The 14,255-nt window shown below is 38.3% G+C and overlaps 1 protein-coding gene across 2 annotated transcripts in view; it reads left to right on the top strand.

Moving 5' to 3' along the window:
• DDX46 (DEAD (Asp-Glu-Ala-Asp) box polypeptide 46) overlaps positions 1–14,255 on the top strand; it is a 71,455-nt gene that overhangs the window by 18,817 nt on the left and 38,383 nt on the right. For both annotated transcript variants that reach the window (XM_008573570.1, XM_008573569.1), the window contains exons 11-13: positions 402–523; positions 2,568–2,646; positions 4,510–4,592. In XM_008573570.1, coding sequence (XP_008571792.1) covers positions 402–523; positions 2,568–2,646; positions 4,510–4,592 — 284 coding nt within the window. The remainder of the gene's footprint in view (positions 1–401; positions 524–2,567; positions 2,647–4,509; positions 4,593–14,255) is intronic.

The following is a 14,255-nucleotide window of genomic DNA, read 5'->3' as shown; positions in this document are numbered from 1 at the left end:
ATATTTCTCCTCTGTCTGTGCCCCTCAGACCAAGGTTGTTTCTGGAAGCAGCGGTATGGCTTATGCAGCACAGTGAGTCACTTGATTTTCTTCATTCTGTGATTTGCAGTTGAGAACTGTTTGCATTCTGTTCAACCAAGTGTTTTCCTGAGGTTGAGTGAGGCGTTTAACTGTCATTTATCTTCCTGTAGCATATTCTTAAAATCTATTTATACTTATCCTTCACCACAATCTCTACTGTTATGAAGTTTTTGAAAGAGTTTTCCGAGATGCATAAAACAAACACAAACAAATTGGACAAAGAGATCTGAACTTTATTGCAGAGATTAAATTTAACACTTTAAAGCACAGCCTCTCAAGAATTTTGGTGCCTAGGCTATTTGACATATTTATCTTTTCAGCTGTCATCATGACTCCAACTCGAGAACTGGCTTTACAAATTACTAAGGAATGTAAGAAGTTTTCGAAGACCTTGGGACTTAGAGTGGTTTGTGTTTATGGAGGAACAGGAATCAGTGAGCAGGTAAAGACATTCAGTTTTTCCATTCTTTTCTCAAATTAAGTGATTAAAGAATGATTTTTTGTTTTAGTGTTTCAAACAGTGATTGCTTCTAAAATCTTAAAAAATATGAGGTGTGAAAATACTAGTAAGAATGAATTACATTCTGTGGAATGAATACATTCTGGAGATCTAATGTATGGCATCGTAACAATAGTTAATAATACTGTACTGTAAACTTAAAATTTGCAAAGAGGGTAGATCTTAATTGTTCTTACCACAAAAGTAAAAGTTGATAACTATGAGAGGTTATGATATGTCAGTTAGCTTGATTGTGGTAATCATTTCACAGTGTATATGTATATCAAAACATTAAGGGCTGGCTGGTTAGCTCACTTGGGAGAGCGTGGTGCTGGTAACAATCAAGGTCACAGGTTCAGATCCCCATACTGGCCAGCCCCCCCCTCCCCAATAAATAAATAAACCCAGAAAAACACAAAAAACCCATTACATTGTACACTTTAAGTATACACAATTTTTATTTGTCAATTATACTTCAGTAAAGCTGGTGGGGGGGGGAAACAAATTGTTTTAATTCTATATTTTAGAATTTTTAAGTCATTTTTACATTAGCTTGTCCTTCTTCCTTCCTCTTCCCTTGCCCAGGGAAAGAAGATATTTTGTATTTTATAGATGAGAGAATGTCCAGAAAGATTAAGTGAGTTGACCAATTAAGTTAGTAAGTATTGGAGTTAGCCCTAGAATCTAGGACTTCTGATGGCTAAGTCAGCATTTATTTTCTCTGACTCATGCCGACATCTTTAAAAGGTGGTGATGAGTGGAATGCATTGATATCAGTTTCATCTGCATTCTTTTTTTTTTTGTCCTTTTTGAGACCGGCCGTACCATGCTCAGCCAGTGAGCGCTGTGAGCGCACTGGCCATCCCTATATAGGATCTGAACCCGTGGCGGGAGCGCTGCCGCGCTCCCAGCACCGCACCCTCCCGAGTGCACCACGGGCTCGGCCCTCATCTGCATTCTTAAATGATTTTAGCAAGAATTATTTAAACAAACCTTGACTGTCTTTAGTTTGGCATTTCTCCAAGTGTCTCCTAAAGAATGATAGTTATCAGATATTTTGCTTAACTAGAAGGGAAAAAAGTGAGTCTACAAGTATGATCAATAAGTTTTGGAAGTGTTGGATTATGCGAAGTTAAAACAGGTTTCTTTCCTGCAAGCCTTAGTCATTAGTAAGCTAACGTATATTGTGATGCTAGAAGAAGGAAATTAAGTGGCATTTTTTGAACTTATTTAACTAAAAAACTAGCTTAGAACAAGGACACACTCTGAGAGTGTTTGCTTTTGTTTTCCTGATACTATTTTAAACCCTTGAACCTTAGATCATTTTCTAAGTTTATCTTTGCCAATTTTCTTGAACACAGCCTGTAATAAATACACTTAAAAAATAACCTGGTACATGCATGCATGTTATATTTATGTGGAAGTCAAACAAAAGTTTTATGATATATAAGGCATTCTGGAATTTTCCATTCTATATCATTTTTTAAATGCTGGTTGTGACTTATTAAATTGATTTCATCATTCAGTAATGGAGGCAACCCTCAACTGAAAAGCATTGATCTATATGATCACTTTTTTTTTTTTTTTTTTAAAGATGACTGGTAAGGGGATCTTAACCTTTGACTTGGTGGTGCCAGCACCGCTCTCTCCCAAGTGAGCCACGGGCCGGCCCTTATATGATGACTTTTTTAACTGCTCTCTTAAGTTCCTTTCTTGGTGTTGAGGTATAGCAGCAAATTAAAGTTGGTAAAATTCTCTAGTTTTCATTGGTTTCAAGTTTATGACATCATGTGGTCTTACTGCTGCTACCTATTCCTTTAGTAGTGCCGCAGCATTCCGAAGAATTAAGAGGAAAGCTTCAGAGTCTTCTAATGAGACTTCAGTAGCTTGCTGTATAGAGCTATGCAAGGATCGGGTGCAATATTTTTGAGTATGTTTAAGTAAGCATTAGTGATTAATAGGCTAAAATTTCATCTTTTTTTATTAGATTGCTGAGCTGAAAAGAGGTGCTGAAATTATTGTTTGTACACCTGGTCGAATGATTGACATGTTAGCAGCTAACAGTGGTAAGTCAGGGCTGTTTTTTTGTTCTCTTTTCTCTTATTTTTGAATTCTATACAATTTTGTTAAAGCAGATACAAGAAACCAACAAAGGGTTTCTGCATTTATTCTTAAAGCTGTAATATCTTAAAATTTGTATTGTAATAAGTTTATTGTTGTAAGCATTAATCTTTTTGAAGTTTAATTTAAAATTTCTTTTCAGAATTAACTCCATTTGTTTTTTGGGGGGTTCTTTTGGCGGCTGGCCTGTACAGGGATTGATCCCTAGACCTTGGTGTTATCAGCACCAAGCTCTACCCAGCTGAGCTAACTGGCCATCCATTCGATCTTAACTCAGATTCTTAGTCCATTTTTGTCCTTGGCTTTGCTGTTGTAAGGGAGGGGTACTGTCTTTTTCTTTGTTATAAAATTTAGACTTTATCCCCACAGGAGCTAATATTTTCTTACAATACTGGATAAATATTAATATATTGCAGCTTTAAGAAATTTTATCTTTTGTAAATATTGCATGTTTTTAGCTCAAATGTTATGCTTTGTTAAACTCTTCCCTATCAAAACTGTTACTAAACTGTTGACATTATTTAACTTCTGTGGAGAAAGGCCCGTCAGGATTTATAGAACTGGGCTTCCGAGACTTAAACCATCAAAGGTAGGTAATTTAATGCTGTTCCCAACATTGCAAAACTAATTGGGCTGCAAATGTTAGTGTGGAATATTGAAATATTAGAAAGCATTTATTTTGGCGCATTTCTATTTTTAAAGAAAACGCTTTCAAAGATTTCCTTTGCAGTATTCAGTATCCACATAATAGAGTATTAAAAACTCTGACTAATGCATGTTTCTAATAGCATTTGCTTGAATTTCTGTATAAACTTAATTCTAATTCTACATGAAGTTGGCAAAGTACATCGAAATTTGTTTGATAAGTCATTGTGCTTCTACAGCATATGAAAAGTTTTGGATTGAATGCTGATTAAATAATCCCTTGTTTTTTCTCAATTGCTGCATTGATTAAGTTTCCTCCTGAAATTCATCTTAATTAATTTTACCTTTTTCCTTTATTTGTCCTTTTGGTTTATTTTTAATAACTATTTACACATGTTTTTGCCAGGTGATTGATTCAGCCGTTTATAGCTATGTTTGTATTGATCTTTTAGAAAGGATTTCCTGTGTTTGTATTTAGTTTTCACTGGTTAAGAAACCAGTTGCATTTATTTAAACCAGAGGGAGCACTTAATAAAATTTGGAGTTGTATTTTTGTGTAGAAAAATGTATATACATGTAATACATTTGGTATTTAAGGTTTTTGTGTAATCTGTTAGTTACCTATTGGTGTCAAATGGCTTCTCATTAATGGTTTAACATGCCCATTTAAGAACCTTCTAAACTATATGGAAGTAGGTTATAAAGTAATATAAAGAGAAGTTTTCTGCGTCTGATATTGTTAGCACTGGAACTTGCTTTCCACACATACGCTGTAATCTCTAATATGTTTTTTTCTAGGTGATGCTGTCAGATAATGGCTGATGTGGCTCGATGCTTCATCTCAGTCTTAGTTTTATGATGTGTTTTGGAGAGGGCTGTTTTCTGAATTTTACAGGTTCTTCAGGCCCTATGATGGTATGCAAGAGACGAGTTTGACAAAATAAAGGGCCTCATATACCCATTGTCAGAAAGTATTTGCCACTAGATTAGACATTGTAGACCAAAGTTTCTTTTCACTGTTTAAAGATACCTAACCTACCCCCTCTGGTTAAGTCAGGCATTTTAGTTCCCTCTACAGTTTTTTAAAGTTTTGGTAGTCATGAAATGAGTTGTAACTGATTTTTAGTTTTCTTTTTGTCTTTATTTTTTTCTTCTCATCTTAGGTCGGGTCACAAATCTTCGAAGAGTGACCTATGTTGTTTTAGATGAGGCAGACAGAATGTTTGATATGGGTTTTGAACCGCAGGTAATCATTACATTTCTTAAGCATTTTAAAATGTAAATATAACCTTGTAACTGCCATAAGAATGAAATATTTGTGTGGTTTCTGAAATTTACATACACACACATCTGTTGCTGCATGGTAATACAGAGGGTTGGGAACATATGGAATTGAAATAGATATTTATGTTTCAGATTCCCCATGAAACTCGTTTAGGAGGTATTTGTGCAGGCTTTCCTTAGCCATATAAAACTATCATTAGTAAAACTAGAATTGAAGTACTAGTAATAGAAGCTTAAAGCTTTCATATTTTCTAGTTTTCATTGTCCTTCCAAGTAAATTGCTTTAATTCATGCCTTTAACTACCTTATGATCTAGATAGTTTTACATTTACCAAAGGTAAAAACTAACTCCCAAAGCATTTGTCTAGCTTAGGTTTTTATATTCCTTATACATGCTGTGTGCTCAAGTACAAAATTTCAGTGATGTAAATTTATAGAAACATGATAAAAGGTGGTAGAAATTTTTCTTAACAAGAAGAGTGGTGTGAGTTCTCAATAGGCTATGGATACCAAAAGAAATTTATGATCACAGTCTGCAGTGATAGAAATGGGTATGAGAAAGGGATAAGATGAATACTGTTTTAGCCTTTTCAGTTTATTCACGTATTCTCCAAAAATGTATTGCCTGTCATATGATAGTGCCTGTACTGTGTTTAGATTTAGGGAATACATTCTAAATGAGATATAAATAGAGGAGCACAAGAGAGTAAACAGGGTTATGGTAATGCTTGAACCATGTGAGAAACAGTTAAAGGAATGAGGAATATTTAGTGTAGAATAGGGGACTTAAAATAATCTTTTAACCTCAGAAAGTCCATCACATGAAAGTATTGAATTTATTCTTTTGGTACCAAGCCGTAGAACTGGGACCCAGTGTGGAAGCCTTAAGGAGCTTGATCTGAGTTTAGTATGAGGAAGGACTGAGTAAACTCTTTTTTTTTCCTGACGGCTGGCTGGAAAGAGGATCCAAACCTGTGACCTTGATGTTATAAGGCTGCACACCAACTAACTGAGCTAACTGACCAGCTCTGAGTAAATGTTATTTGGAGATGAAACATGTTCCTTTGTGGGAGGGGAACAGATGTTGAACATCCTTTTTGTCCAGTTGTTTAAGCAGAGGCAAGGGGTCCATTTGTGGAAAGATAGTACAGGGAATTGAAGGATCAGATGGAAAATGGAATTACATGTCCTTTAATTTCTTTCCACATCATGTGAAATTTTAGATTTTATGATAATGCTTTAGGTAGATTTAGTGATAGGGCCTTTTTGATAAATCAGTTAAGTTTTTCCAGAACAAGTCCAAAACAGCATTTTCTATTGATATGCAAGGTGTGAATCATCCCCTTGCCATAAGCGCATACATGTATGTAAGAATAGTCACGCATCCCTCAACGACTGGGATACATTCTGAGAAACGTGTCGTTAGGCAATTACGTCATTGTGGGAATATCATAGAGTGTACTTACACAAACCTAGATGGTAGGGTGGGTGGGGGGTTTAGGGAGAAATTGGGTAAGGGGCACAGAATAATTGTGATTTGTAATATGAACATACTAATATTGGTTTGATCATCACATATTGCACAGAAATACTGATAGTCAACTCTGTACCCCATAAATATGTACAATCAATTATGTTTCAATTAAAAAGTAAATTAAAAAAAACCAACCTAGATGGTATAGCCTAGTACACACCTATAATCTTATCAGACCACTGTCAAATATGTGGTCTGTTGTTGACCAAAACGCAGTCAGGCGTACATGACTGTGCATAAATGTGCATACATGTACCTGAGTACGTGTAAACAGGTTTCAACAAAATAAACAATTTAGTATTTCCCCTTCTATATTTAGACACATGTGTACATACCTGTCCTTATGTACATGTGTGTACTTATGTATGTGCATATACTCGTGTTCTTACATACATGTGTGTAAGTATAAGAGGGAGAAATGCCAAATAATTGTTAATTTTGTTGATTACTAAAAACCTGTTTGAAGAGAGGAAAATTTAGATTTAGTTAATAATTATTTTGTGAACTTTATAGATTAAAAAACACTGGGCAGAGGTTCAGTGCCATGGACCACTACTTGGATGTACCACAAGAAAAGACTGCTATGTAAATCAAAGCTGGTGCTACTGAATGTAAATATGCACACTGACTTCTATCTAGAGAAGAGTTAGCTTCCAGATATGATTCTGTATTGAAGAAAACAGTGAAAATTGGGAATTTAATTGTGGCAACTGAATATACATGTTTCAGAGTACACCAAGTTGTACAATGACAAGGGCAGTATGTCCAGGACTCTGCTTTTCCACATTCAAGTGTATACAGGCTGGTAAGTGGAAAGACATTTATGCAAATTTTTGTGAATTGCCCTAAACTTAACACTTAAGAGCTAAAATAAGAGTAAACTGTGGAGGTTAAGGTAATGGGATTTTTTTAAAAAGACCAAATAGGTAGAAATGGCTTGATTGCTTAGTTTGCCTCTTTCTTAAAAGTTACTGATTTTGGGCCGGCCCCGTGGCTCACACGGGAGAGTGCGGCACTGGGAGCGCAGCAGCGCTCCCGCCGCGGGTTCGGATCCTATATAGGGATGGCCGATGCGCTCACTGGCTGAGCATGGTGTGGGTGACACCAAGCCAAGGGTTGCGTTCCCCTTACCGGTCACAAAAAAAAAAAAAAACTGATTTTTTTCTGTACTTACTGAAGAAAAATTGTAGACTTATTAATGGACACATTTCTAAGTGCTATAACAGAATGTTAAGCAATACTTTCAGAATGGAATGCAACTGAAGAGTGGATTAGGAATCCACTTGTCCCTGCATCTGAAATTAGAATTGCAAGAGTAATAACAGTGGTTTTCCATGAGAAATTGCTCCATTGTTTCTGGGGTTTTTATTCTTTTTTAAATTTAGTAGAAATAAAGAGTAAGAAAAATTGATTGGATATGGAAATTTAGCTCAAGTTAACCATCATGGAGCTGGATAGACATACTTTGAAAGTGTTTTTAAATAATATTTCTATTAGTTATATAAAATAGTTATTTGTTTTATTTTTATTATTAAAAAAGTGAACAATATTTTTTAAAAATTGACCTAAAATTTATCATTCATACCTATGCCTAACACTAAGTGAGCTGGAGATTCTAAAGAAGTTCACTTCCTGTTTTTACTTTCTTGAAAATACCAATTATATTGTAAAGTGAGACCATAACATACTTGTCAGTTGTACACTGCAGAGCACCATACTTATGTCATTTATTTTAAGGATCCCACTGTCCTAGTGGGATCATAACTTTGAATGCCATTTCAAATTGGCATTAAAAACAGGTAAACAGATCATTAGATATCTCAGCATCTCTAAGTCATCTCTGTTTCGGCCACCTGTGAAGGGTTTGGTGTATAAGCAGTTATTGTTTAGTAACATGGCTACTATTTAAGGAAGTTAAGGTATTGAAAAAAGAGGGATTTTTAAAAATTTATTTCTAAGTCTTGTAATCCTTTACATGAGAGGAAGGAGAGTTGGGCAGATAATGATAGTAAGGACCTTTCTCCCCAAGTTTTATTCGTACCTCAAAGTATGATCTAAATCAGGATAATTTTTACCAACATACATATTAACATCACAGGGATCATTTTTGTGGTTAAAAAGTAAAGGTTGTGGGGCCAGCCTGTGGCTCACTCGGGAGAGTGCGGTGCTGATAACACCAAGGCCACGGGTTCGGATCCCATATAGGGATGGCTGGTTTGCTCACTGGGTGAGCATGGTGCTGACAACACCAAGTCAAGGGTTAAGATCCCCTTACCGGTCATCTTTTAAAAAAAAAAAAAAAAAAAAAAGTAAAGGTTGTGATATTCACATTGATGGGTAATTAAATCGTTAACCTGCTACTAAATGATTTTCTTGAGAGTAAAGAAAAGCATTGCATATCATCTAGAGATAGAATGGGATAAATTTTTAGAGCATCTTTAAAATAAGCATATGCCAATTTTCTGGTTTTGAATCAATGAAAAGTGGAATAATTGCTAGCTTTGTAATATAAGAGACTGATTGGACTGACGTATTTAGTTTTAGTGTATGAGTGTGAGTAGAGATAGAAGGTAATGGGGATGTTTTTAACACAGCAAAGGTGATATATTTATAAATAGCATTTTTACAGACACAAAGAGTATATGTTTAAGTCATGATGAAAGCATATGTACTACTTTTGGGAGCATAATGTTGAGGCTTCCCTGGAATGCTGGCATGATTCATTAAAAGATCTTTTATTTTTTATTGAATCATAATTGATTATACATATTTTGGGGGTTCAGCATTAACATATGTTGATCAAATCAATATTATTAACATGTATTATTACAAATCATACTTATTCTTATGCCCCTTATCCAATCTCTGCCCACCCCCGTCTCCCTTCCCCCTCCCACCTCTGATAACCCTGGATTTCGTCTCTCCTTCAGAAAGAGTAAAAGTTACTCTGTTGATTTGTTTCCTAGATGATCTGTCCAGTGCTGAGAGAGGTGTGTTCAGGTTCCCCACTATTATCTGCACAGTGGTTGTGGTATCTAGCCATTTTTCCGGCAGCCATGGCTGTTGTGGTGGCTGTCATGGGCCACCCACATGGAAGTGGTGTTTTTGGTGTGCTCCTTGCCTGGTTGTGGAAGGAGAGGTTGATCTCTGACTCCATGCCTCAGGACCCTGGGTGGGCCCCATGACAGCGGTGGTATGCCTGGTTGAGGGAGGAGGAGTCGGTCCCTGAATCCATGCGTCAGGACCCTGGGTGGGCCCCATTGCTGTGATGGCATGCCTGGTTGCAGGAGGAAGGGTCGGTCCCTGGTTCCATGCCTCAGGACCTCGGATGGGCCCTGTGGCAGCAGTGGCATGCCTGGTTGCAGGAGGAGGGGTCATCCCCAACTCCATGCTTCAGGACCCTTGGTGGGCCCTGTGGCAGCGGTGGCATGCCTGGATGCAGGAGGAGGGGATGGTCCCCAGTTCCATGCCTCAAGACCCCAGCCAGGCCTTGTACCAGGGGTGGTGTACCTGGTTGCAGGAGGAAGGGTCAGTGCCTGGCTCCATCTATTTTTACATTCTAAGTTGTTGTTATGGAGCAGTTGGGTGGGAGGGAGAGAGGAGAATGGGGAAGGAAATAGGGTGGGAGAAGGAGGAAGGAGGGGGTTGTGGTTGAAGCCCATGGCACCCCCCTCATTTCTGCAGGGGAGACCAAGGGACTTCCAGTGGCAGGTTGGTCATTGCTGGGCTGAATGCCTATGTTGGGGGGATGTGGCTGAAGCCCTCAGCCTCCCCTGCCCTGGCTCAGGAGACTAGGGGGCTTCCAGCAGTGGTTCAGTGGTCATTGCTGGGCTGCTTGCATATGTCAGGGGGTATGGCTAAAACCCTCAGTTCCCCACTGCTCTGGCTCAGGAGCCTGGGGTGTTTCCTGTGGCAGCTCAGCGGTCATTGCTGGGCTGGTTGCGAGTGTTGGTGGGATGTGGCCAAGGCCTCAGACCCCCCACCATCCTGGTTTGGGAGCCTGGGGCGCTTCCTGTGGTGGATCAGTGGTAGTTGCTGGGCTGGTTGTGGGTGTTGGGGGACATGGCTGAGGCTCCGGCACTTCCCACTCCCTGGCTTGGGGCCCTGGTCCATCTAGGTTTTATAGGTGTTCTTTGATGAAGTGAGATCTTTACTAGTTAATATCAAACTTTGTCTCTGGTCTGTTGGTGTTTTGTTTTTTCTTTCAGTTCTGTGTTGGATTATTCTCTTTTCTCACCACTTAAACTCTGCACTGGAATTAATTTGTTGTCCTTTGCTTACTTGTGGGGACCAGCACTTGAGCCCTGTGGTGGAGCTAAATTGCTGCTTTGCTGCTGATTCCCTGGGGAAGGCTTTTTGTGCAGCTCAGGTTTTAATGGTTGACTTTGTAGGTATTTCCGATCTTGTGAGAGCCACTACACCTGGGTTTTGTAGAAACTCTGGTCTGAGCCTGAGTCTTTTCAGCAAACTGCTCCCCCTACAGTTCTATATTTCTGACCAGTCTCTACTGAGTGTTCCTGTGCTGATTGGAGGGCAGATCAACTGTCCATGCTGTGCCCCAATGTTCTGGCAGTGGGCTGTCTCCCCCACCTCCCACACTCCAAACACTTCCCATGGGATGAGCCATGCGCTGGTCCTTTGCGATGATTCACTGGCCTCTGAGTGGCTCCTTTTTTCAGTTGCTGTGACTCCTTCTATGTGGGTCCACAGGAACCCTGTTAGTAGTCCTGTTGGCCTGGGGGACAATCAAGTCCCTCCTCTCCCCTCCTGCCTCCAAGCAATTTCATAGGAAGGGCACGGCAGTGGCTTTTGCCAGCTCTTGCTCCGTGCACTACCAGCTCCAGCCTTGAAGCAGCTAGGATTTGAAATGGTAGGAGCAATCCTTTCTCTCACTGTGGCTTCTCCTGCCTTCATGCATTCCATAGGTCTCTGTTCCTCTTCTTCTGAGCTCCAGCAGCCCCAGCTTGGCTGTAGTTGTAGCCTTTTAGTAGTTGTAAATTGGTTGATTCATGGGAGAGAGTGACGTTGGTGACTGTGTATTCTGCCATCTTGACCGGATGTTCATTAAAAGATCTTAAGTATTGGAACTTCATCTGTAGGAAGAGGTTTGTCCTTTTAATCTGCTTATGAGAAGATGTATTAAAGAAACACTTTTAGTAGAAACATGGGAAAAGAAAAATATTTTCTTAAAATGTGTTTTTCAAGAGTTCCTGGTTTATCCCAGGGAGCTCTAAGATGTGGCATTAGAGAGTTGAAAGAATGGGGGTAGATTCAAGAGGCGGTTCTAAATGGCATTTGTGTACTTTTCGGTTTTGCTAAGAATTTAAGAAAACTTGGGGATAATATTTTAAAATTTAAATTTAAGATAGCTTTTGAATATTGTTAACAACCATTAAAGAGGAATTAGTTGGTGGGAAAAAAATATGGTTATGTTTTTCCCAGTTGTGTATGGCACCTTTGAACAACACTTGAAAATTATACCTTTGCTTATTTTTCTTCATAAAAAAATCATGTTTAGAATAATATCTAACAATATTTCAGAGTACTTTCTGCTGTTAGCTAGGAGAAATAACAGGGACTAGATAAAGAAATAGATGGGGATTAGAGAGTTAGGATATGAATTGGACATACACATTATCTACTTTGAATTTTCTAATGGGGATATAACATTAAATGGAGATGATTTATTTTCCTATATAGTCTAATATTAGAGTATTTTTATTATGGGTTAAATAACAAAACCACTTTAGTGTGTGACAAGAGAAGTCAAAGGGGAAAATCTAAATCAAAGGCAAATGTGGAAGAAACTAGTTTTCTTAGAAGCCAGCCATTAAATATTCTGAAATGTAGTAGAGAAGGATTTTCTTTACTGTCTCATACACTATATTATAAAAGGTATTTCCTGTAAACATCTCATTTGTTTAAGGCCAGCCACCTGGCTTCCTTAAGTACCTAAACAAGGACCTAGAAGGATGCAGCAAGATGTTTGGGCAGCTCAAATGCAAGCATTAACCATTACATGTTTGCCTCAGAATTAAGTCTTCCTAAATCTTGAGACACTTAAGACAGAATCCCAGTAAGTTTATGGACTTACTTGGCAGTCCATAGCTGAATTGCCATATCTGTGTCCTATGAGAGAAGGAATATACTGAAAACTTTCAGGGAAACCTTTTAGTCAGCAACCTGAGAGCCAAGTGAGGGGAAGGGAACAATCAAAACCCTGACCAGATGTAACTGAAAAAGTATTTCATGACTCTAGGGTCATTGTAGGAGCATCTTCACAACTCTAAGCAGTCATGGTATTCAGTAGGCTGTTAAATGAAGCAGAGAGGGTTTGTTACTTCAGGAAGATATTTGTTCATATTATGGCAAGTAAAGGAGTTAGCTTTGGCTCTCTTGAAAGCTGTTATCCTTTGATATTGCCTCTCTGCATATGCTGAAAACAAAAGGTCATTTGTGAACATTCTAGTAAGGAAAAGTATGCATTACTCTTTGACCAAGCCTTTTTTTTTTTTTTAAATGGTCGCTTATCTGATATGGGGATGCAGACCCTTGACCTTAGTGTTATCAGCATCTTGCTCTAACCAAGTGAGCTAATTGACCAGCCCCCAGTGTGTTATTCTTTAAAGAGATTTTCAAGGCCACGATGTGGGCTTTAATATGAATGGTCTGATCCTTGTTTCCACATCTGTAAAACAAGAAGTTGAGATTAAACTAGCAATCCTTACACTTGTTTAAGTGATAAGATACCTGAAATTTGTAATGCTATTTTATATAATGTCTTAAAAGATACCTGAAAATTGTGATTCTTTTTATGTAATGTCTTAAAAATTGACACGTTAAATACCCTTGTGTGAATTTCCAATGATATTACAGTACTACCAGGCTCAAATTCTCAAACTAAGTATGGTTAATGATTCCTGATTTTTTTTTTTTTCAAAAGATGACCGGTAAGGGGATTTTATCCCCTGACGCTCTCCCAGGTGAGCTAACTTGCCATCCCTATATAGGTATCTGAACCTGTGGCCTTGGTGTTATCAGCATCATACTCTCCCAAGTGAGCCATGGGCCGGCCCTAAGAAATTGAATCCTTAATTTAAAACCTTGCCACAAAGTAAACTTTAGGCCAAAATGCCTTCACTAGTGAATTATATTGAATAAACTCTCAGAAAATAAAGTAGTGAATACTTCTAACTTATTTCACAAGGTTAACTTTAAGATTCACCAAAACCAGACAAAGATATTCCTGGAAAACTACAGAACAACATACCTCATGATCAGAGATCCAAGTGAGCCACGGGCCAGCCCTTCTGATTTTTTATTAATATCATTCAGGTATTAATCGAATGAATACCATGTGGTACACATTGTAGCTACTCGGGAAACAGCAGTGAACAAAAAGTCCCTGTTTTCACGAAGTTTACTCTTTAATGAGGAGAAACAGACCAACAGTACATGTCAGATGATATGTGCTGTGAAGAAAAATAATGTAAAGTAATAGAAAGTGATGGAAGGAGAAGAAGAGAAAGGATGCTACTATAAGGTAATGAAGAATGGCCTTGCTGATAAAGTGACCTGAATAAAGTGAGGTATTGAGCTGTGGAGATGTTTGGGAGAAAGGCCAAGTACAAATAAGCCTTTGAGTTGAGAGCTTTCTTGGCCAGTGTCCCTGGAGCAGAGTGAAGGAGGGGGAGAGTGATCAGAGAGGATAGGAGGAGATGAGGGCAGAAAGAGGTATGTATGGGTATGTGGTGCTGGTTGTTGTAGTGAACATGTCAGGCCTGGGCTTGGAATTTGGATTTTGTTTTGAATGTAATGAGATGATATTGGAGGGTTTTGAGCAGAGGAATTCCTGATCTGGTTTCTTTTTACTTTTTAGTTTTATCAACATGTGGGCATAAGTTTAACAATAGCCCCTCTCCCACTGTCATCTCTTAGCTGACTAGTTTGATATTTACCTCCACTTCTCTAAATAGCATGCTTTTATTACTACTTTTTGATTTTTCTGTTTTAGACATTATTTATTGACTTCCCACAGTGGAACATCATAATTTATCTGTTTTTTCTTTCCTTGTCACATTTATGCACCAT

The sequence above is a fragment of the Galeopterus variegatus genome, unplaced genomic scaffold (genome assembly GCF_000696425.1).
Source record: "Galeopterus variegatus unplaced genomic scaffold, G_variegatus-3.0.2 Scaffold935, whole genome shotgun sequence".
NCBI classification, from domain to species: Eukaryota; Metazoa; Chordata; class Mammalia; order Dermoptera; family Cynocephalidae; genus Galeopterus; species Galeopterus variegatus.
Note: the sequence above shows the minus strand (reverse complement) of the source record. Positions and strands in the feature narration are given on the sequence as shown.